Genomic DNA, 25266 nt, shown 5'->3' on the forward strand with positions numbered 1-25266 from the left:
TTAAATTGTTTTTAATGTTTATTTATTTTTGATAGAGAGAGAGACAGACTGTGAGAGGGAGGAGGGGCAGAGAGGCAGGAAGACACAGAATCCGAAGCAGGCTCCAGGCTCTGAGCTGTCAGCACAGAGCCTGACGCGGGGCTCGAACCCACGGACCGTGAGATCGTGACCTGAGCCGAAGTCGGACGCCCAACTGACCGAGCCACCCAGGCGCCCCATAGAATAGAAGCTTTCAGACGGCAAGGATCTTTGTCTGTTTGGCCCCTGAAGTATCCCAAGCACCGAGACAAGCACATAGCAGATCCTCCCTGAATGTCTGCTGAAAATATCAGGACTATTTCTAGTCTCACGCATCACTGCTACCCCAGGACTGGAAGTGGGTTTGTGTTAAGGAAACCGATCAATCGATCGATCGATAAAAGGGGCCCCAAGGTCTTCTCTTCTCCTCTCCCTGTCTCTCTCCTCCATCCCCTCCTCACACAGGCTTCTCCATAAGTGCGGTCTGTTGTGCCCACGGAAGCCCTATGCAAAGTGACCGGCACACGTCCAGGAGACAGCCTGGCTGGGCTGCCCGTGGCGAAGCAGACAGCCCAGACGGCTGAATGGATGCGAGGCGCGTGCCTGTGACTGCTGACCAGAGCCCGTCAGGCTTCTCTGGGCCCTGCCAGGATGGGGCTGGAAGGTACTGGGGGACGCTCAAGCCAGCGGGCAGGGAGGTGAGTCACGAGACGGGATGCCAGCCAAGGCCAGAAGCTAGGGAACATACTGAACCTTCTTGTGGGTACCGGAGATACCAAAGGGCTAAAATGCAGCCAGAAACCTTGAATTTGAGTCTCAGCTCGGCACTTACTAGCTGTGGGGTCGGGGGCAGGTCGTTCGACCTCTGACTTCAATTTCCGTATCTCTGAAACAGAGTTTCCCTTCGGCTATACGGAAGAGGAAATGAAGTATTAATTTAATGAGATTTAATGAAACACTAAAGAAAATTCACATAGCGAGTGGAATAGAATCCGCACCTGAACCAGAAAGCCCTGTGGTTTCTTAATAACCTGTGGTTCAGGGGCGCCTGGGGGGTGCAGCTGGTTGACCGTCCCACTCTGACTCAGGTCACGATCTCACGGTCTGTGGGTTCGAGCCCCGCATCGGGCTCACTGCTGTCAGGGCAGAGCCTGCTTTGGATCCTCTGTCCCCTTCTGTCTCTGCCCCTCCCCTGCTCTCACTCTCTCTCTCAAAAGTAAACATTTTTTTAAAAAATCTGACCTGCTTAAAAAAAAAAAAAATCTGTGGTTCACAGGCCAGGGAGCTTTTGCTACCTTGGGGCCCCTTCCTTTTGTCTTACTGTTTGCCCTTCTGCTCGTGTGTTCATGACGCAAGCTGCCGGAGAATATAGACAGCAATGCATTATCATCATTGTGATAAATTCTCCTTGTCAATTTTCCAAGAGACTCGTGATTTAGAATATTTGGTCCTGTTATTCCCATAAAAATCCAAACATCCAAAATTCCAGCATTTTGGCATCCAAACACTGTCTCCCAGACTGTTTCTTAAAACCAGATACAGAACAAAATCCCTTTATCGGAGCAAGCAGGACATTCCTTGGTTTGGAAGCCATACCCCGACTGTGATTATTTTTGCCTCCGCAGCAACTAGCACATTTACAGCCCCCCCGTAAGGACCTGCAGAGTTACACAGCCAGGTTTGGTGCAGCCAGAAACAGACCGGAGGCTGAGCACCCAGAGAATCGGGATGGTCTGATGGAACAGACAGGCTGTGGTCAGAGGACGCTGGGAGCAGGTAACGCCATCGGTGAGGCAGGAGTGGGGCACGCAGACAGGGATGCCTGAGAAAATAGTGCTGCCCCAGGCGGCCCCCACATTTGCACGAGGCGGGGCACCAGGAGTGCCAAAGGAGACAGGGAGACGAAAGATGGGGTGTGCCCACACATGCCAACTTTGACACCCGGATAAAACCTGGCTCCGCGTTCTGTGACCGGCTTCGTGTCTTCCTGCCGGGGACGTCCCGAGCCACAGGGCTCGGTCTTCTTCACGGCTGACACCTCATTTCAGGTAAAAAGATCATCAGGACGTCGGGAGTGGACTCTCATGTCAGCGTCCAGGTGCTCCAGAGACTCCTTTACTGGAATCACTAACGAGGAATTCTGGCTGATCGCAGCGGTGCTAAGAAAAGGCTCAGACAGATGCTCTCATTACAACCAGACGTTTCCTCGTGAAAGCGGTACGAGAGGTGAACTCCTCTCAGGGGTCAAACTCTGGATCATACCCAGCACATGCGAGACGAGACCTGGGCCACAGGATGTCACATGACTGCGAACAGGCGCCACAAAGACACCTGGCGATGATGTCAAGGCGGTGTGCCGAGTTTTTTCCTGTGACCTCAAAATGTCGACCCTTTCTTCCAGAGTCGGATCTGAGCACCAACCGTCTTGTGTTCCCAGTTCTAGGCAGGAATTGCGGTGATATCCTGGGTTCCAGCCATGCTCTGGGGATTTCATTTCTTCTGATCACATGTCAGGCTCCTACTTACCATAGTTTTAGAGTCTTAAGAATGAAATTGAAACCCAGCCCTTTGAAGTGGCTCAAGTGCTGCTGTAATTTGCTCGAGGAATTACAGCAAAGAAAGCATCTGGGGGGGTGGGGGTGGCGCCTGGGTGGCTCAGTCGGTTAGGTGTCCGACTTCGGCTCAGGTCATGATCTCGTGGTTCGTGAGTTCGAGCCCCGCCTTAGGTGTCCGACTTCGGCTCAGGTCATGACCTCATGGTTCGTGGGTTCGAGCCCCGCGTCAGACTGTGCTGGCAGCTCGGAGCCTGCTTCAGATTCTGTGTCTTCCAATCTCTCTCTGCCCCTCCCCTGTTCACATTCTGTCTCTCCCTCGAAAGGAAGGCAGGCAGGCAGGCAGGCAGGCAGGCAAGCGTCTGATGTAACAATGGTGGGGGGGGGGGTAAATCACTCAGGGAATAGTGAGGTCTCAGACCCCACCTTGCTTTGAGGAGCCATGGAAAATCTCTTGGGTTCCTCAGAGGATTCTGCAGGGACAGGGCAGGTGACGAGCTGCCATTCCATGACCCACCTGAGTACGAAGCCGCCTCCTAAGACCAACTAGAGGCCAACGACGATCCAAAAGTGATTTTAGAGCTCACTGCCGAAACGTTCTCTTGAGACCTGGAGTGTTACTTTCTGCCTGTGGCTGTTCCTGGAGCAGAAGAATAGGTGATTGTCTCCAAGTGAGATCACATCCTCCGAGGGGGTCAGTGCTGGAGAATCTTGGGCTGGAAGAAGACCGCCTGGTGAGAGGACAAATCTGGGCCATCCTGCTGAACGGGGTCTCTTTGAATTCTTGGAAGGTCTATCCTTGCCTCAATATGAAGAACTGTGCATTTGGGGGCTTCTTCCTAAGTCTGGACTATTAAATCAACATTAGCAAAATGCCACTTGCGGGGGAAAAAAAAAGAGGTTTTAAGTGGAGTCATCGGTGGTTTTACTCTTCCAAAGTCTTCTGCTTAAAGTGAGGACCAGGAGTGCCACAGACTGTGTGCGTCTCCTGAAAGTTCGTCTGTTGGAAAGAGTCCTTAAAGTGATTGGTGTTGGGAGGTGGGGCCTTAAGGAAGTGACGGGTTGTGAGGGTGGAGGCTTTGTGGGTGGGATTAGTGCCCTCCAGAGCCCCTAGCTTCGGCCGCCACACGAGCACGCAGAAGAAGGCCGCCACCTACGAACCAGGAAGAGAGTCCCCACCGAACACCCAGTCTGCCAGCATCTTGACCTTGGACTTCCCAGCCGCCAGAACTGTGAGAAATAAGTTTGCGTAGTTTACAAGCCCCCGGAGATACGATATTGTCATAGCAGCTCAAAAGGACGAAGACAAAGACAAGTGTTTCTGCTATCAAGCGGCAGGTGCCATTCGGCCAAAGCCCACGGTCTGCAAAATCTGCACTCTGGAAACTGAGGTCACAGGAAAAATAGAGTCCTAGCCAGACTATTCAAAACCTACATTGGGGCGCCTGGGTGGCTCAGTCGGTTGAGCGTCCAACTTCGGCTCAGGTCATGAGCCGTCGCTAGGAGCGAGTCTCCGATAGCAAAACAGCAGCAGACCGGCCAGCACCGCCCCCTCCAGGACTTCTTCACGGCAGCCACGGTACCCTCCCCCATCGTGGCGACCATCCAGAAACATCTGTGGGGCACACAGGGATGCGCGGACGCTGCTGACACCGTGGGGGAACGAATACCCAGGAAAGCAAGACTCCCATCACCGGCAAATCGTTGGGTGAGGGTGACAGACGACTAAATCAGCCTGAGATAATGGTCAGAAAGGAGAGGGGTGCTCGGCCTCACCATCATCCCAGACGCACCTAGAACACTGCCACCTGCTGACTTGGGGGCAGTTCTGTGGAGCCGTTCCGGGCAATGACTCCAGGCTTACAGTAGCTTCGATTCACACACCGCCTCTCCCGGGGACGCTTAACCGAGTTACTCTCACGATGCATGCGTCTGTCTTCTATAAGGCGGAGGTAATAATAATAAAAATAGCACTTGTCTCCTGCCGAGGACGAAAGGAAATACCGGGCAGAAAGCGCTCGGCACGGCGCCAACACCTGCCAGAGCCGATTCCGCTCGCCCTCTGCATTTGGGGACAGGCGGGACACGGGCATCTCTGCCCGCTCAGGCTACAGCACACAGTTCCTGGCACTCCGCGGGGTCAGCGGAGCGAGCGAATTCCGACAGGCGCGAATACGGCATCTGAAAACTGCCGAGGACGATTCTCTGTCTTCATTTTGTCCGATCCTCACATTCTGACGAGGGGGCAGTGCCGGTGGCCGGGCTCCATCCGCTGATGACATGACACCAAGCCTTGGACGAGGCAGCGTGTGGCCTGGAGCCACTCAGCCCGTCGGCAGGTGCACTGGGACGCCCGGCCAGCCCGCCAGCCCCGTGCGCTCTGGGGGGACCCCACCCACGCCTGCGGAGGCTGGGCCGGCAAAGGGCTGGGCAACCCCGTCCACATGCCGGACGACGGCGTTGAAACACTTCGGACCCCTGACACCTTGGTGTTTCTCGCACAAAAATCCCATCAGCTTGGCGTACCTGCAAAATACTCCTAAGTGAGACAAGGTGGTATTTTTAAACTGCGTTTCAGATCGTCCGTGTGGGAGGACGCATTTCAGAGCACCTGTGGCGATGACATCAGGCTTCGTGGGACACTGATTCTGGAAGGTTAAGAACCCGAAAGGGGCTCCCACCGAGTCATCGTTTGCCCACGGAGGGTTGTGTCGAAGGCCCTCACACGTGCCGTAGGCAACGCTCCGCCTTCCGTGTTTAACACCACATAACCCACGGGGGTGGGGGCTCTGGCAGGCTCGGGGGCGGCTGGCCTGGGACTCCCTGTTAAAGCAGCAACTTCACATCCTAAGAGCAGGTGCGGAGATGTTCTAGTCGGAGGGCATTTGGGGAAATGATAGACCATTGAAGAAAACAATACCTCCCCCCAGGATAAACAGCACTGATTATGGTGGTTTTCGGCGACCGTCCTACTTCATGTTGACTGAAGTCAGGAGGATGGGTCTGTCCACACTTCCAGCCCAGGAAACCTGCCTTCTCCCTGGATGAAGGATGAGGTAGCCAGGAAAGATGACGAGGACACAGGACAGCCCAGCCAGCTGCTCCCTGCCGGATGAGCGTCCCCCCGGGGGACCTGCCGTGGGGCCCAGCAAAGGCAGGGCAGCGAACGCCCACCATCTCCCCTTCGGCCAGGCCTTCACCTGACACCCTCTGTATACGTCCTGTGTGCCGGGCGATGTTCTGGGCTGGGGGGAAGGGAGAGGAGGAGAGACCAAGCCCCTTCTAACCTGGGGCTTCTGCTCAAGGAGGGTCAGATATCACCCAGAAACAAGCCACCAACATTCAGGAAGGGGCAGCACCACACAGGATTAAGAGGGGCCAGCCACACAGGGCCAGCCAGGAGTTTCCAGGAGCACCTGGAAGCTACTAGAAGCTGCAAGCAGAGAAGTGAAATGATCCAGCAAATTTTAAAATTATAAATCACCTGATTTCATTGCTCAACAAATCCCATGACTCCCTCTTCTCTGCTGAGGCAACTGAGGCTCAGAGCCATGAGATAATGGTTCTGAGGGTCCCCAAATCTAGAAGTGTCAAGGCCAAGGTCTGAACTCTGCACGCCTAGGACCCCTGCACTATGACCCCCCCACGTTCCACCTGTCCACTGTGGTCGTAGAATCCCCAACTGGAACAACACTACTCACAGCCCCTACCCCCACCAATAAACTCAGGACTAATGGAGCCGTTCAATGTTTGTCTGAAAGCCTGTATAAATGGGAACACTTCCTCTTTAAAAAAGGGTAACTTCATTTACAGAGAGAGCATTCGGGCGTTAGGTGACCACTCCTCTAATGATGAACGCAACAGCCCCACACCCATTTGAATCTGGCCCCGCTCGCCCTGACCTTATTTCTGAGGAAGCCTGGAGCCCGTTCAAGGTGCTGCAGGCACTCACATTATTCATGGTCACTCTTGTGAAACTTGGAGAAATCACCCTCTTGGAAAACACAGTGTCTCAGTTGTGCACATCCAAATGTTTCTTATCAGCTGTTATTAAAAAACAATAATCCTGGGCGCCTGGGTGGCTCAGTCGGTTAAGCGTCCAGCTCTCGATTTCGGCTCTGGTCATGATCTCGCAGTTCCTGAGCTCAAGTCCTGCTGTCCCACACTGACGACTCAGAGCCTGCTTGGGATTCTCTGTCTCCCTCGCTCTCTGCCTCTCCCCACTCACGATCTCTCTCTTTCTCAAAAATTAATACACATTTAAAAAAAAAACACACTCATAAACCAACCTTTGGTTTTCATTAAAGTCAGGTCTGGAAATGTTCTACTGGAATTCTGGGACTGCCAAGCGGTGCCAGTTGAGGTTGAGTGGTCTGAAAGTCTGTGTGGTGTGGCAGAGTGTTGAGGGAGGAGGGAGGGGCAGACGCTCAGAGTCGGAGCTCTGCTCAGACACCCCAGAGCCCGGGTGCCCCTGGGAGGGACCTCGTCCGCTCTTGTCCAGTTCCCAGCACAGCAGCTGCCCGCAGTATGTTCACGGCGGCCCACGCGAGCAGATGTGGACGCTGGTACTCAGCAGCCGTTACCCTTGATGGCCCCACACCTCGGCGGGGGGGGAGGGTGGGGTGGAGAGAGAACCACCCCCCGCCCAGGAGGCTAGATGAGATGATGCGTGCACAGAAAGGGTTTAGAAAACACACACAGTGATGGAGCAGCCGGGGGAAAGACAACTAGAATGCCAGAGACCCACACAGGACAGCGCACGACCAAATGCTGAGCTGGGTAGGGACAGAAGAGCAGGAGCTGGAGGAAAAAGGCTTCGGGATGGGCCGGTGGAATAACGCCCCCTCCCCCAACAGAGATGCCAACGTGCTGATCCTGGAGCCCGGGAACAGTCGGGGCCAGAGAGTAAAAGGAAATGAAGTCTGCAGGTACAATTAAGGTTGCTTGAGTTAGGGAGATGATCCTGGGTCATCCAGGAGGGTCCGATGTCCCTACAGGCCTCCTTAAAAGTGGAAGAGGGAAGCAGAAGAAGGGCTCAGAGGCTTAGAAGGAGAGGACCACATGCAGGGAATGTAGGCACCTCTAGAAGCTGGAAAAGGAGAAGAACTGGGCTCTCCCCTCCAGCTCCAGCAGGAACGCGGCCCTGCCCACACCTGGCTCTAGCCCGATGGGGCTTCTGTCCTCCAGAACCGGAAGAGAAGGCATTCGTGTGGCCTAAGTGGCTGCATTTATGAGAAGCTGTGAGGGCAGCACAAGGAAATGAACACCACGGATGCCACAGGATGTACACTGACCGGCAGGGGGGAGGGCAAGGGCTCACGGGCAGGGGAACCTGCCCGAGAAAAGGCAAGAAGTCAAGAACCGCGCAGGGTATAAAATCCGCGTGCAGGAGCCACCTTCCTGGAGTAGGACCTTGACAGCAATGAGCGACAAGGTTACACGACCCGTGAGCCTCAGAGAAGGAGGCCAGACACGACGTCCTGGGGCCCAGGTGAGCCACGAAGGGTCTGACCTGGGGGGAGCCGCAGAAAAGCCTGGAAGAGGTGTGGGCGGTGGTAAGAGTGGCAGGGGAAAGAGGACAAATGTCATTGGCTGCCCGCGTCCTCCGGAGTTCAGCGCCCTCCTCCTGCCTGGTCCAGACAGAGGGGAAGAGCTCAAGAGGTGCAGGGGGGGCCGACCTGGGTCCAGGCACCAGAAGCATCTTTCGTGCTAAGTGCTCTTTGTAGAAGACACGAACCCGGAACCTCAGGACCCTCTCCGTGAGACAGAGGATTGGAGGCAACCCCCTCCTGGTGGGAGAAGTGGAGCTAATGCATTTTTTTTTAAGTTTTTATTTATTTAGTTAGTTTGAGAGAGAGACAGAGAGAGAGACAGAGAGAGACAGAGAGTCCCAAGCAGGCTCCAGGCTATCAGTGCAGAGCCCACCTTGGGGCTCGATCTCACGAACAGTGAGATCATAACCTGAGCCAAAACCAAGAGTCAGATGCTTAACCGACTGAGCCACCCAGGTGCCCCGAAGCTCATGCATTTATAAATGCCATGCATGGTATCGACCCACGGTCAACGAACCACTGCTGCGTCTATCGCCAGAGCAACGAGCCATGCGAGCAGAGCCCTTCCGGCCCCGCCGGTACCTGGATGTTGAGTCTCCCTCGATGCGCCCCCAGCCCGTAGCGCTTCGAAGTGGATGCGTGAAGCTGGAAGTCTGTGATTTTTAAGGTTTCCAGACCAAGAGGTGGGCAACCTAGAAAGGATAACGCTTGTTAAAACGACAGATGTTCAAAGGCAAGTTTGTGGTTTCCCGAATCTGGCCTCCCGCTTTCCTGTCCTCACCGCCCCCCCCCCCGCCCCGCTGAAGCCCTGCCCATTGGGGAAGCCCACCCCCCTGCCTGTCCAGTGTCTCCGGACAGATGCTGTCGACTCGGCCGTCAACAGTGCCCCAACTGCCTTTCTTGTCGGCGCCTCCTTTCTGGCTGTTTGTGCTCTGATAGCCCTTCTCTCTGTTGCTGTCCGTGCTACTGTCTGAGGCTGTTTCCAATTAAGGAACCGTCCACGATGTGACTCAGCCAGGGAGCCCTACGGGTTAGAAATTTCAGAGCGATCCCGGGGTTGAGCTCTGCAAATGAATCAGAACTTGTTGATTTTGCTTCAGCAACTCTGGCCTTTGCATTGTGCATGCTAATGAGCAAGGCAATATAAATAGAAAAAAAATCTACTGTTCCCTGTTCTTGGCAAAACTGATAGTGTCGAGAACAGCTACCAAACCCAGTTTGGTCCAAGCCGCCCCTGGGATAAGACGCTGGCACTTGGGCAGACCCTTGGCGATCCTCCCGGTCCAGACCATCGTCCCTGAGGGGAGGAGCTTTAACAGCAGTGCTGGGGCTGGATCCCAGGCCTCCCGACACCCCGACTTCTCTCCTCGCCTTGGGGCTACAAGTCTCCAAGATATATGCTATCCGTACCCTCAAATCTGACCCTGGAGGAAGCAAACACTCGGAAGGAGAAGTAAAATCTATTTGTACTGGTACGAGAAATCCCTAACGTCAGAGGCATGTTTAAAAAGCTGTGTGGGGGCGCCTGGGTGGCTCAGTCGGTTAAGCGGCCGACTTTGGCTCAGGTCATGATCTCGCGGTCCGTGAGTTCGAGCCCCGCGTCGGGCTCTGTGCTGACAGCTCGGAGCCTGGAGCCTGTTTCGGATTCTGTGTCTCCCTCTCTCTGACCCTCCCCTGTTCATGCTCTGTCTCTCCCTGTCTCAAAAATAAATAAAATGTTAAAAAAATTAAAAAAAAAACAAAAAAAAAAGCTGTGTGGTCGGGGCGCCTGGGTGGCTCAGTCAGTTGGGCGTCCGACTTCGGCTCAGGTCACGATCTCGCGGTCCATGAGTTCGAGCCCCGCATCAGGCTCTGTGCTGACAGCTCAGAGCCTGGAGCCTGTTTCAGATTCTGTGTCTCCCTCTCTCTCTGACCTTCCCCCATTCATGCTCTGTCTGTCTCTCTGTCTCAAAAATGAATAAACATTAAAAAAAAAATTTTTTAAAGCTGTGTGGGTCACCGCTGAGATGGGACCCCAGGGCACCTGAGGATGATGTGCGGGTGTCTGTGCACCCACGAAAAAACACCTGCGGGGAGAAAGCCCCTCTGGCCTCAGGATGCTGGAGGGGGTCTGCGGGCAGCTGGATATGAGAATCTGCCTTGCGGCTGCTGCCAGAGAGATTTAGACCCTCCAGGCCCCAAGACGCATCTAGGCCTGCCCTTGAGTGCTCACAGAGGAAGCTGAGGCCCCGAGACTCAAGGTGAGCCATGCAAAGCATCTCTGCCGGCAGCAAAGCTGGATTTCAGATCCTGGCCTCCAGATTCTCAGCTCCAGGCTGTCAAACGCCGCCACACTGCTTCCCTGGCCCTGTCCACACCTGCCAAGTGGCTGCCTGGATCGGTACATACGCATCGGCCATCTGTGCTGGGGACGGAGGTACTGGTGCCCGGCACGGCGAGGAGCACCAGGAGGGGGGTAACGGTGACCCTGCCACGCACCGGACACCGCAGGAGGACCCAGGAGGCTCCAGGTGGCACCTTAAGTGATGGTGCTCCAGCCGGGTGCCGCCAGAGGGGGCGTGGCTCAAGTGGGGGCCGTGTGAGCAGAAACTACGCAGGGCACCGGGGGGGGGGCAGAGGGCGCGTAGCCAGTGGGGACCACAGAATGAACGGGGAAGTCGTGCAGCAAGGGCAGGGGACACAGCCAGCGGGGGTCTGTGCAGCAAGCGTCCCTGGCCACCAAAGGCTGACCTCACAGAGGGTCCTCTAGTTACCATAACCCTCTTCCTAGGGTTTGCCCTGGGCACTTTCCATGCCTGGAGGACCCACATGGGAGGCATTTCCTTGGGTCCAGGGTCAAACACGTATTCTCCATCATGCCTATAGGAAACTGACCAAGTGTCTGATGACTGAGCAAAGATATTTCTTACATACACTCAGAAATCCCTGCTGCCTGCCTCCACCAGCCATGCCTAGTGGTGGAACCTGCTTATGCTAATGTGAAAGCAGCCACACCTGCCCCTCCAAGCTCAGGCCCTGGGCCCAGGATGCAAGACGGCAGGAGACCGGACCCCCATGCCCCCCACCCTGTCCCACTGCCCTGCTTCTCTCTCTGCTGCTCTCCTCTCTGGGCCATATTCCTCTAGCGTCTCAGACCCCGGTGGTCCCTGGCCCAGACGCGGGGCAAGGACCGAAGATAAGATCACTTCTCGTCCCCTCTGGGAGGTTAGACTCCAGAATGTCCTTCAACCTGCCACTCAGCCCCAGCCCCGGCCCTGGGCTTAGAGGCTCCCTCAGCCGGAGATGCCACCCACTGTCCCCTCTGCTCCCTGTCACTGAGTCCCAGCGCACCTTGCTTCGGGCCCATCGGCATCCTCAGGAACAGCCCACATCCCGTGAGCCCTGACACCAAAGTGGCCAGTCGGCGGTTCCGCTGGACGATTCCCCGTGTCCCGGAAATGGGCTCTGCATCCCAATTCCGCCAGGCTTGCCTGCTTAAGTTTCAGAGCCTGACAGGGAACAGGGCACTGGTGTGTCCTTCCATGTCCTGGTGCTCCGTTCAGAGGCCCAGTGGTCCCACATAAGCGAGCGTCAGAAATACAAAAAGAATTTGCTGCCGTGTCAAGGAGCCTCTTCGGCAGCCGTTTCAAATGTGTTCACATCCCCAGGTCCCTCCTCCTTAGCAGAAGACACAGCAGGTGGGGAATTCTAGGCACTTCGTGGAGCTAACACCTTCCACTCACAGCATTTAGACGGCCAGCCAGACAAACGGACAGAGGGATGACGCAAATGCTTATTTACTCGTGAGACAAAGGAACAACAATTGCTATCCAGGGCATTTCTTCCAAGGAAAGGAAACCTCTCCTATGCCCATGAATATTTTAATTCAAAAAGGAAGGACCTGAAGAAACTAACATATTCATCACAATCACTCTTGAATTGCTACGCGGAAGCCCTGCCTCCCTCTCACCGGGGCGCACAAGGGCTGAAAAGAAAATGCCCGTAAGTGGGGTGTTTACGGATCACACATCTAATAACGACTCAAGAGCTCAACGCCTGCCCTCTCGAGGGGCCCAACCACCACGTACACGAGGCAAGCGTGAGCCCCACGCAGCCGACACCACCGTCAGCTGCCACATCCAGTGTCCACGCTTGCCCACTCTTGAGATGACGCGACGGCGTAAGCCAGAAAAGCCACTCGTTCGGTCCACAGGACAGCTGACGATGTCCTTGGTGAGGAGCCCAGACAAACATGCACACACACACACACCCAGCCTGCGTGCAAACGCAGTCTTCCCTGAGTCCTAACAAGGATGGTTTTTGCTTAGCAGAAGACACTATCTTCAGAGAATTTTGTTTTGTTTGGGAGTCATCTCCATCATTCACGCCATGACGAAAGACGCTAGAGACAGATCCACACTGAGGAAGTGCAAAGCCCTCGCCAGGCCACGGCCAAGTCACTGATGCACGGAGGTCACTGAGGCGTCTCTGGTTGTTAGAAAACAACGATGGTTGGGAATGCAAGCTGGGGCAGCCCCTCTGGAAAACAGCACGGAGGTTCCTCAAAAAACTAAAAACAGAAGTACCCTGCGACCCAGCAATTGCACTACTAGGCATTTATCCACGGGATACAGGGGTGCTGTTTCGAAGGGACACATGCACCCCCATGTCTATAGCAGCACTATCAACAATAGCCACAGTATGGAAAGAGCCCGAATATCCATCGGTGGATGAATGAAGGAAATGTGGTGTGTGTGTGTGTGTGTGTGTGTGTGTGTGTGTGTGTGTGTGTACACAGACATACATACAATGGAGTATTACTCGGCAATCAGAAAGAATGAAATCGTGCCATTTGCAACTACGTGGATGGAACTGGAGGATATTATGCTAAGCGAAATTAGCCAGAGAAAGACAAAAATCGTACGACTTCACTCCTATGAGGACTTTAAGAGACAAAACAGACGAACATAAGGGAAGGGAAACAAAAATAATATAAAACCAGGGAGGGGGACAAAACAGAAGAGACTCTTAAATACGGAGAACAAACGGAGGGTGACTGGGGGGGGGGGGGAGGGGGGATGGGCTACATGGGTCCGGGGCATTAAGGAATCTACTCCTGAAATCATTGTTGCACGATATGCTAACTAGTTTGGATGTTAATTTTAAAAAGTCAAATTAAAAAAAGAAAGGAAGAAACCAACGATGGTTAACTTAAGCGGGAATGGGGATCACTAGAGGACTGGCAGAAGGCTCCCAGAAGGGACCATGGCAGGGACGTGGGACAGGTGCAGGGCGGAGCCCTCCTCACCCAGGCAGCAGAAACCACAAATTGTGTGCTGCCAGAGGATCGGACGGACCCCGACAGCAGTTCGAGCCACACCGTACCCCCTGAGGGTCCGCCCCCCCACCTCACGTCAGCCGCCCCAGAGAGGGCCTGGCCCGTCACATCACCGGTCTGCCCACCGAAGCCAGGTGTTGTCAGCAGGGTCAATGGATGCAGGTCTCCAGTTCCCACCTGCAGGCACATGGGACAGGTGTAGGGAGCTCCGTGTGCAGCCCGGCAGGCAAGTCCCGCCCTACGCAGCCCTGCACAGCGTGGTGTGATGGGTTCTGCAGGCACCTGCCCTCGCTGCCCGGCCCCGAGTCCCCTCCCTCTCCACCCATCGCTTTCCTGATCTTGCATTCCACACTCTGGTTTCTGTCCCCAGGCACGGCGGCTCTCCTCGTTCGAGGGCCCCAAGAGCAGACCTGAGTCCGCTCCCTCTTGGCTATTCCTGCCCCATGGTTTTCATAATGCGACTATCGTAGTGGGTCGGGCCACCCGGACAGGTGGCTTATAAACAGAAGTTTATGGCTCACGTGCCTGGAGGCTGGAAAGCCCAGGGTCAAGGCACGAGCACGGTGGCCCCGTGCTGAGGGCCCCCCGCCTGGGTCACGGCTGCCCCTTCTCACCAGATCCTCACCTGGCAGAAGAGGCAAGGGGCCTCTTGAACAAGGGCACGAATCCGAGGGCTCCACCCTCGGGACGTCAGTACCTCCCAAAGCCCCTGCCTCCTCGTGGCGTCACCCTAGGGGTTAGGATTTCCACACACGGGTTCTGGGCGGGTGGGGGGGAGCACAAACATTCGGGCCACAGCAGTGATGTTTCCCTGTTACTCCCCCTCCGTCTTCCCTGTTGAAGGAGCCCTTTCCTCTCCCTCAGCTGAGGTTTGCAAGCCTCCGACCCCTGGAAAGTCTTCCTTCCTCCTCCCCTTAACAATCTGCATGGGCGCCATGGTTGCATCCGCCGATGACACATGCTATCTACGCCAGCAGGAGTCGAGTCACCCGTCCGAGGAGGTTTCAAGCCAGGACCTCTCCCCTGAGTGTATCTGGAGACCAGACAGAGACCCTGGTGGCTCTGGTCAGCGGTGGATGCGAATATCATCGCTGAGATGTCCCGACTGTCTTCCCCAGTCCACCGCTGAAGACGCTCTCCACGGCTCTAGTGACCTTCTCGTCCTCCGCAGGGGTCCCGGACACGCAGCACCAGTGAGGTCCTCACCCTTGAAGTTCCCCTCTCTTGCACTACCACTCTCTCTTCTCCTTTGAGGACCTCCGCTCCTTTCCTGCCACCACACGTCTGTTTTCCACGGGCTTTCACTCGGTTCCCAGAACTATCCATGCAACTCAGCTCAACGCACATGTACCGCATCCCGCCGACACGGCATCGGTAGTTCTGGGAATCGAGCCGCGCTCTGCAACGCGGTCCCACCTGCTAGGCTCGGCTGAACCTACGTGCTACGCCCGCTGAACACGAAGGTGTTCCCCGCCTTCCCAAAATCACATTTTCAAACTTGTTTTAATTAACAGAAAATTTAAACGTAAAGTAATTTAGCACAAACCCTCTATGCCACATCCCTTTATGCAAGGATCGGTGAGGCAAAAATCCCAGGTCAAAAGTCATGCTGTTCTGCACCAAAAGTTCTTAGGCCTCTCGTAACGGTTTACACTGAAAGTCTGACACAGGAATCTCCACGTTTAGAAAAATGAAGGGTTTTCTTATACTGAAGGATGGGAAAATAAAGGGCAGGGCAATGATCTTCTGATTTAGAGCTTCTCAATGAATTCAAAATGCAGAGGACTGCAATGTCCATATTAAATACTTGACTCTGATGAATTTCAGTGTATTTCCACCTGATTCATTTTTCTCCTCTCCCTTCTACCCTGGGAACATCACCCTCAAGATTTTAGGCAGGTCTTCCCCAAGCCCACGGTGAGCAAAATGAGCCTTGGGTTCACCTGCAAAAGGGAACACTACCACATTGGAAAGAAAACTGCAGAGGACCATTCAGAAGCCACTGCAAAGGGCACTCGGCCGCTCCAGAGAAATGTGCAGAGAGGAAATCGAGAACACACAGAATAGTCCGCAGGTCTCAGATGCCCCAAGGCCAGGTGTGTGCTCCCTGCTGGAGCAGTGACACCAACGAAGGCCCTCAAGTGTGCAGAGGCCTACAGAGGGGTACGGGGACCACCCTCCCTCCAGCTGCACCCTGAGCTATCAAAGACCCAAGCACAATACAAAGAAAAGGAGCAGGAAGGGGCAGGCTGACCACATCTGGCCACCAGGCCCCACCACCCTCAGGCCACCCTCAGGCTCGGGGCCACTTCCTACTCCTTGAGGGGACATCCGCAAAACTTCAGTAGCTCAGCTGCTCCCTGGTTTGGGACACAACAGGAGACCCTAACGTTACAACCGCAGGGACAGAAAGCAGCCGAGCAAAATCCACAGAATGAATTAGCCTCCACGTCTTCAAAACCAGAATTCTAGGGGCACCTGGGTGGCTCAGTCAGTTAAGCGTCTGACTTCTTGATTTCGGCTCAGGTCACGATCTCGCACAGTTCGTGGGATCCAGCCCCACGTCAGGCTCACCCCTGACAGCAAAGGGCCTGCTTGGGAGTCTCTCTCTGCCCCTCCCCCTGCTGGCATGCGTGCACGCTCTCTCTCTCACTCAAAATAAATAAATAAACATTAAAAAACAAATAAGCAAAAAACCCCAGAATTCCAGGAGGGCAGAGAGGGTAGAAAGGAGCCATAAGTACCAGCCCAACAACAGTTGCTGCCTTACCTTTGACCACTGGAAGCTGTCAAGGCAGTGATAATCAGTCCAGCATGAGACTTCTCAATGGCCATCCCAGGGCTCAGGAAAAGCAAATTCGAATCTCGAACCCACTACCCGTCGGCAGAGGACAGCAGGGCTGCCCCGATGAGCGAGTAAAACAGAGAAGAAACAAGTGCTTCGGAGCTCGATGTAAATGCCCACAATCAGAGAGTAAAAAGACCAGAAGCTGGAACTCTAATAGGCTTGCATTTCTCCCACGACTGTAATGTCAACTGAGGAGACCGCTCTCTGGCTTACAGCCTGCTGGGAATCGGTGGGGAACCTCAGCTCCCACCCCCCCCCCCCCCGAACCTGGCCAGCCAGGCTGCACAGAACCCCCAAGGCGCTGCTCCCCGCTCCTCCTACAAAACAAAGAAAAATCTTTGGTCATCAAGCCAAGCTTTTGTTGTTTCTAAGAACACAGAGACCAACCCTTGGAAGCTCGTGGGGGGAGAACAACATGAAGACGGGTGTGAAAAGGACATTTCAGGGAGACGGTAATTAGACAAGAGAGATGTGTCACAACCCAGAGGGAAGACAGGGACAGTCATCAAAGATGACTCCGCTTTGCTCCTAAAGGCAGCATGACTCTGCGAGTGCCCTGTGCTGAGCACGCACTGTCCACGAGGCCTGTGCTCTCTTTGTAAGGAAGGGGGGCAAAGTGGGATCGTCTGCCTCCCTCTACCTCCCCCCTCTGACCCCGATCCCTCTGGGGGGAAGCTGTCGTGACAGACTGGTCATGAAAACTATTTTAAAAGAGAAATGATTTGGGGGAGCGATGGGGCGAACCTGCCATCATCACCACGAGCCAGACGCTCTGAAGACATTTTGTGATTGAATCTCCGTTAAGCACCACGAGAGAAGGGCGTCATTGTTCCCATTCTACACGCACACAAACTAAGACCGAAGAAGTCTTTTTTTTTTTTTAATTTTTAATGTTTATTTATTTTCAGAGAGAGAGAGAGCGAGTGAGCGCCCAAGCAGGGGAGGGGGAGAAAGAGAGGGAGACACGGAATCTGAAGGAGGCTCCAGGCTCCGAGCTGTCAGCACAGAGCCCGACGCGGGGCTCGAACTCAAGAACCGCAAGATCGTGACCTGAGCTGAAGTCGGACGCTTACCGACTGAGCCAACCAGGCGCCCCTAAGACCGAAGGAGTCTTAAACAGAGTTAAACAGCAAAGTGAAATGCGAAGATCAGCTCTGACATAAAAGCCCAGGCACGGTCGTAAGCCACTGCCATCTGACTTGAAAATGCAAGAGCAGGGGCGCCTGGGTGGCTCAGTCGGTTAAGCGTCCGACTTCAGCTCAGGTCACGATCTCGCGGTCTGGGAGTTTGAGCCCCGCGTCGGGCTCTGGGCTGACGGCTCAGAGCCTGGAGCCTGCGTCCGATTCTGTGTCTCCCTCTCTCTCTGCCCCTCCCCCGTTCATGCTCCGTCTCTCTCTGTCTCAAAACTAAATAAACGTTAAAAAAAAAAAAAAAAGAAAAGAAAATGCAAGAGCATAAGACAAACGCGAGTTTCGCGGTGGTGTTTGGGGTCACACCGGAGAAAGGCTGTGAGGCTGGGACGGGCGTCACCGGCTGGCCCAGGGGAGCTCAGTGTCCCGGGCCATCGGGCCTGCTGTGGTCGTCTGCTGGAAGCAGAGCAAAGAATTCTCCAAGACCTCGAGAGCGCTGCGGAGGACAGGCTCACAGCCACACGGCCGCCATAAATCAGACAGCTCTGACTTAACGACATTCCATCCTTCGCCTTTCTGAACCTGACATTCTCTTTGACGGATGGGTGTGGAGGCGGCTTCCTGCTGCCCTGGAGGACACGTCTGCAGCGTTCTTTGCCGGTCTCAGATACCTCGGGCTTCCCAGAGGGGCGCGCCGTGCCCAGGGTCTTCGGGGAAGGGGCTGATCTCGGTCTTATCCAGCCACCCTTCGAAAGCACCCCCCCTCGCCCCGGGACTCCTTCCCCAATTTGTCCTCACCCTGACCTGACATCAGAAACAGAATCTCCTGGGGAGCCTTAAAAGAAACTGATGCCCACCGTCCTCCCCAGAGATTCTGATGGACAGGCTTGCAGAGCGGCCCTGGCCTCTAAAGCTCCCGGGCGATCTTCTGAGCCCCTCAGAACCTGGCTGGTGTCTCTTCCCTTGAAGCTGCACAAGCTCAGAGCTCCCCTTGTGCAGGTCCCGCCGATCAGGCAGAGGAAACCCTCTAGGAGCAGTATGGACCGCAGGCTGATGCCTCTCACGCCCAGAACCCGCCCAGAGCACCCGCATCCCAGAGGCTCTGACTGCCGCCCGCTGATGGCTGATGGGTGGCTGCCTCACTTGAAAAGCATCCAAGGCTTCCTCCCTGACACTCAACCCTCTCATCCTACCCCCCCACCCCCGCCTAACAAAGGTACAAAGCACACTGCTTCCATCACAGGGCAGCGACTAGGACTTTCCATCACTGAATCCCCAAAGGCCAATCAATATTTCCCGAGTAAATGAATGAATGTGTATTATGATCCCACAGAACTGATCATCATTATGCCTGCACCAGCTGTGGAAAGTTAGTATTTTGTTCTCTGTACATTGCTTATAAAGCCGAAAAAGGAGTAATTATTGTTTCAAAATTGCATTTCTCAAACTTCGATCACCTGCTTATTATCTTCATGAATTTTTCCATGTAGCACCTGCACTATTACTGTATATTCTTATTAAAATCAAGAGTTTTAATGGAAATAAGTTGATGTAAAAGGAAACCTTATTCTAGAAGGCAACACAGGAAAATAGCTTTGTGATCTTGCAGTAGGCAAAAAAAAAAAAAAAAGAAGAAGAAGAATTTAAACATGCAACAAACAGCACTAAAGGAAAATATTGATGATTGTTCTATACTAAATTTAAGGACATATGTTATTCAAAAGATAGCACTGAGGCACCTGGGTGGCTCAGTCGGTTATGCGTCTCACTCTTGATTTCGGCTCAGGTCATGATCTCACGGTTCGTGAGTTCGAGCCCTACGTCGGGCTCTGTGCTGACAGCTCAGAGCCTGGAGCCTGCTTTAGATTCTGTGCCTCCCTTCTCTGTCTGCCCCTCTGCTGTGTGCGCTCTCTCTTGCTCTCTCTCTCTCAAAAATAAATGTTTAAAAAATTAAAAAATTAAAAATTCACAAAAGATAGCATTACTTATGTGCAGAGGTAAGATAAGGAGTGTGAAAAGATATTACTGTGCATACCTCTGACAAAGGATTCCTACCCACAGTATTTTTAAGAAAGGCAAACATATAATAAGCCATCCTATAAATCAATAAGAAAAACAATGAACAAAAGAACTGAGCAGGCGTTCACAAAGGAAGATATTCTGACAGTGAATGAGCATAAGTCATTTGTCTTCAGGAAAACACCAATGAAGGCCACTAGGAGATGGGAGTACACACACACCCATATGGATACAATCAAAAAGACATATATCAAAAGTCGCAAGGAAGCAAAACAACAACGCTGGTAGAGAAGTGTTGATGGGTACAACTGATCCAGAAAACCCTCCAGGAGAACTTACTAAAAATGTAAATACCCATGCCCTGTGACCCAGCGATCCTACCCTGGTGATATACCCAACAGAAACATGCTCACACACGCTCCAGAAGACTTTTACGCGCACCATTTGTGATAGCCAAAAACTGAGAACAACCCAGATGCCCATTAGCTTGAGAATGAATAAATAGATCTGGCATAGCCACGCCACATCAATGAAAATACATGAACCGTAAGTATACACAACGACATGTAGAAATCTCATAAACATAATATTAAGTGACACAAACCAGACACAATGTGCGATTCCTTGAATATTAAGTTCAAAAACAGGCAAGAGGAATCTCTGACGGTGATTCTCTTTGAGAGAGAACAGGACTAGTGACTAACTGGGGTGGGAGGGAGGCCTCATTGGTCTGGTCATCTATTTCTGATCTAAATGATAGTTTAGTGCATTTACATTATACGTGAGTGGTGCACATGACAATCCAATGTGTTATGCTCTTGTGATTTCAAGACTTTCCTGCATGTGTATTATATAAGAAGAATAAGAAGAAGGGGGAAGGAGAGGGGGAGGAGGAGAAGGGGGAGGAGGGGGAGGAGGAGAAGGGGGAGGAAGAGGAGAGGGAGGAGAAGAAGGGGGAGGAGGGGGAGGAGGAGGAGGAGGAGGAGAAGGGGAGAGGAAGGGAGCAGGAGGGGGAAGGGGAGGAGGAGGAGAAGGAGGAGAGGAAGGGAGGAGGAGGGGGAGGAGGAGAGGAAGGGAGGAGGAGGAGGAAGGGGAGGAGAAGAAGGGGGAGAGGAGAGGGAGGGGGAGGGGGAGGAGGAGGAGAAGGGGGAGAGGAAGGGAGGAGGAGGGAGAGGAGGAGGCGGAGGGGAGGAGGGGGAGGAGAAGGGGGAGGAGGAGGGGGAGAAGGGGGAGAGGAGGGGAGGGGGAGGAGGAGGAAGAGGAGAAGGGGGAGAGGAGGGGAGGGGGAGAAGGGGGAGAAGGGGGAGAGGAAGGGAGGAGGAGGAGGGGGAGGAGGAGGACGTGAGAAGGAGGAGAAGGGGGAGAGGAGAGGGAGGGGGAAGGGAGGAGAAGGAGGAGGAGGAGAAGGGGGAGAGGAAGAGAGGAGGAGGGACAGGAGGAGGAGGGGAGGAGGGGGAGGAAAAGGGGGAGGAGGGGGAGGAGAAGGGGGAGGAGGACGAGGGGGAGGAGAAGGGGGAGGAGAAGGGGGAGGAGGAGGGGGAGAAGGAGGAGAGGAGGGGGAGGGGCAGGGGGAGGAGGAGGAAGAGGAGAAGGGGGAGAGGAGGGGATGGGGAGAAGGGGGAGAAGGGGGAGAGGAAGGGAGGAGGAGGAGGAAGGGGAGGAGGAGGAGGAAGGGGAGGAGGAGGAGGAAGGGGAGGAGGAGGAGGAAGGGGAGGAGGAGAAGGAGGAGAGCAGGGGAAGGAGGAGGGGGAGGGCGAGGGGAAGGAGGAGGAGGAGAAGGGGGAGAGGGGGGAGAGGAGAGGGAGGAGGAGGAGGAGAAGCGGGAGAGGAAGGGAGGAGGAGGGGGAGGAGGAGGAGAGGAGGAGGAGGAGAAGGAGGAGGGTGAGGAGAAGGGGGAGAGGAGGGGAGGAGGAGGGGGAGGGGGAGGAGGGGGAGGGGGAGGGGAAGGAGAAGAAGACTGTTTTTCCCGACAGCGACATCATACGAATGCCAACCAAGTCTACTTGTCCAGTTCAGAAAGAGGAAAAGAGAATTATGCTGAGAGAAAAGAGCCAGTCTCAAAGTTATACACCGTATGATTTAATCCATCTAACATTCTTGAAAACACAGGACTATAAAGATGGAGACCAGCTTAGAGGCTGCCAGGAGTCAGGGACGCTGAGGGGGGTGGTGGCTATGAAGCAATGGCACAAGGAAGAGCCACCATAAAGGGACGGCCCAGTACCTCTGTGTTGGTGGTATTTCCACGAAACGGCACATGCAGTACAAGGACACAGGACTATGTGCACATACAGACACACACACACGTATAATGGAGAGAATGTGAATATGATCTGTAAATGTTGTTACTGTGCCACAATTATGCAAAATGTCAGCACCGAAGGAGGCAGAGTGAAGGGTGCACGGCACCCATTCGTTCACAACTTCCTGTGACTCTGTAATTATTTCAAAATAAAGAGCTGTTTGCTTTTTAAGATCTCTTTAAAAAGACTTTCTCGCAACGTGTTCAGGGTTATTTGACGTATCTCATAAACTCACCGGTTGTACGGAAGCATCACAGACTTCAGGGAATTCTAGCTTAAATTTCTGCGACCTCTCCGAAACACATCCTAAAAACCTACAAAGGCTCTCCAAAGGAAAAATTCTCAACAATGCTTCAACCTAGTGCCAGATGTGCGAGAATATTCCCCACAGCTGAGTCAGACAGAGACAGCTGGGGGAAAACTGGAGACAACCAGAGGAGGGGCAGGCAACCCTTCATCCCCCTTGATGCCTCTATTTTGAAGTTCAGGGTCTGCAGCAATGAGAAAACTGGACGCCACCTCTAAAGCTCAGATGTGGCTGAGGCGGCCAGGTGCTCACCTCTCCTCCCCAACCCCCATCAAGTTTCCACACTGTTCGGTTCAGAAGCTTTCAGAAAACAACAGGACAGGAAGGAGGGACAGTTGTCACACAGAATGACAGTGTGGCACCAAGACAAGGACACTGATGACAGCATAGGAAGGTCATTACAGTTCTCCCATGTGTCCCATCAGACCCAAGTGTCTAAGAACTGCAGCCAGGAAGAAGTCAGCGCCTCAGGGAAGCAAAATTATGTAGCTGATGAAGGGCTGCTTGGAAACTGTACTGGGGGTTTGCGTGCTGACCGGGTCAACATCTATAGACCTAAGAAAGGGCTGCAACTGCCCCCCAGTGGAGGAAATCTGGCTGCATTTTGCCTCGTTAAAAGATAGTAAAGAATAAACACTGATAGGCAGTCTACGAAGGACAAAATTCCACACAAAAGAACATGAGACATATCACCCAAAAGACTCTGAGAAGTAAGGTGCCTCTTAAAGTGATTTCATGTAATAACCAGGAAAATATTTTCCCAGAAATTATTCATCCCAAGTATAGAAAAAAAAATATTTAAATTAAGGCCAAATATCAAGAAAACTACAAACCCAAAGGCAGAATTAAAACCTGTAAGGAAAGACCTATTATTTTTAAGTGGGGATCTCTGCCGATGAAGTCAAGAAAAATAAATAAAAAGTGTAAGAGATGGAAAGAAAAAACAAAATTGTCATTATTGAGCATATATTGTGATTTTGTACCCCAATCCAAGTAAATACATAAATAGTTGTTTTGAATAAGAGTTTAGCAATGTCGCCTGGATATAAATCATAGAAAACATTGACTGTCCTCCTGTACACTAGCGAGAAAGAGTGAGAAAACTGAAATTAAAAGCATCGTAAAATAGCAAATATCAAAGAATAAATCTTTTAAAGATGGGCAAGATCTGTTTATTGGGAGATATTTTAAAAGATTGAACAAGAGGGGAGATATACCATGTTCATGGATTGTAAGACATAATGTCTTCAGTATGTTAATTCTCCCCAAATTGATTTATGACATCAATGCAACTGTCATCAAGATCCCCAAAGTTTTCAGAAAGGTATTTGAAGAACCTGACCAGGTGGTGTAAATGTGTGTGTGTGTGTGCACTCACACACATGCACACACATGTGCACACAAGGAGTCCAGAATAATGAAAACTTTTAAAGGAGAACTAGGTCCTGCTGTACTGGATATCAAGATTTGTTATAAAGCTATAGTAGTTAAAAGAGTAAGGTATTTCATGTATGGGTAGAAAAATGAATTAATGATAAAGAACAGCAAGCCCGAAAACAAAACCATACATATATGGACTCTTAATCCCCGACAGACACTGCAAAACAGCAGGCAAACAATTATCACCCCACTTGCGTACTTCAAGGAAAAAAATAAAACTGAATTCTAACTTCATATCATAAACAAAATCCATTCCAGGGGGTTGAAGGCCTAACTGTGCAAAATCAAAAAGGAAAAAGGAAGCTTTAGAAGACACTATAAAATATCTTTATGCTTATGGAGTAAGAAGGGATTTCTAAAACAAGTCACAAATAGTAGCAACCAAAGGAAAAGAAATTGGCATATTTGACTACATTACAATTAAGAACTTTCATTCATTATGACCCCACAAGAATGAAAAGCAAGCCATAAACAGAGAACGCATTTGCCATCGACACCGTAAAATCTACTTAGAGTGGAAACATTTGTAAGAAAACAACTGAACAGAAATGTCACCAAAAAAAAAGATCCAAATGGCAAGTAAGTACATGAAAAGATGCTGAACCTCATTAATAATTAGGAAATGTAGATGATATCACAGTGAATCATCATTATACACCCACCAGATTGGCCACATATGAAAGTCTGATCATACAACAGTTGTTCGGAATGTGAAGTCTGGAGCTTACACAGTGTTGACCAGGAAGTCCGAATGGCATGCCCCCTGAGGGAAACAACTGAGCATTTGTTCCACAGGGAAGCTAAACCCAGCTACTCCAAAGTGTATATATACTTGGAGAAACCTACGCCCACGGGTTCAAGAATTATGGAAAGAAAACCTACGCCCATGCGTGTACAAGAGTTTTCACGGTGGCACTTGTCATAAAATATAGAATCGGGAAATAAATCAAATATCCATCAGCACTAAAATAGGATAAAAAAATTGTCATGTAGTGCTATGATGGAATCCTATATAGTGATGGAATGAATGAACAAAAGAAATATAGAACATTGATAGAAAATTACAAGATATGTGTGACTGAATACACACAGTATGATTCCATTTATGTGAATTTCAAAATTAGGCCAAACTACCTTATCCAGAGATACAAACATAAGCAGTAAAACTATGAGGAAAATCTGTCAAAGCTGGAATAGAGGTCACCTCGACAGTGGAAGGGATAATGATGTGACAGGGAAGATTGACAAGACTCTTACTTCTTGATTCAGGTGATGGTTACACAGGGATTAGCTTTACAGATGTTTGTTAAAAGAACATACATATTATATGTAGTTTTTCTATATGTCTGCTTTATTTAAAAATAAAAGTAGGAAATATCCTGCATGAAGCAGTAAGAGTGAAATATTATCAGTGAAATAACGTGAAAGCAGTAAGAGTGAAATATTATCAGCAGAAAATCACATCAGTGATGTGGTAACAAATTCGTAAAGGTTTCAGAATGCAGGGCTATCTGCGTGGCTCCTTCAGTTAAGCGTCTGACTCTTGATTTCAGCTCAGGTCCTGATCTCACAGTTCGTGGGACTGAGCCCCACATGGGGCTCTGGGCTTACAGCACCCAGGGCGCTGCCTCTGCCTCTCCGTCGCTCACACTCTCTCTCTCAAAAATAAACAAATTTTAAAAAAGAAAGCAAGAAAGAAAGTTAGGGGCGCCTGGGTGGCTCAGTCAGTTGAACACCCGACTTCGGTTCAAGTGATGATCTTGTGGTTCGTGGGCTCGAG

The 25266-nt window shown here is 52.2% G+C and overlaps 1 protein-coding gene across 1 annotated transcript in view; it reads right to left on the reverse strand.

Annotated features, from left to right (window-relative positions):
- CPXM2 (carboxypeptidase X, M14 family member 2) overlaps positions 1-25266 on the reverse strand; it is a 140687-nt gene that overhangs the window by 97382 nt on the left and 18039 nt on the right. The window contains exon 3 of the mRNA XM_042908489.1: positions 8705-8814. Coding sequence (XP_042764423.1) covers positions 8705-8814 — 110 coding nt within the window. The remainder of the gene's footprint in view (positions 1-8704; positions 8815-25266) is intronic.

Source organism: Panthera leo, chromosome D2 (assembly GCF_018350215.1).
Source record: "Panthera leo isolate Ple1 chromosome D2, P.leo_Ple1_pat1.1, whole genome shotgun sequence".
Classification (NCBI taxonomy): domain Eukaryota; kingdom Metazoa; phylum Chordata; class Mammalia; order Carnivora; family Felidae; genus Panthera; species Panthera leo.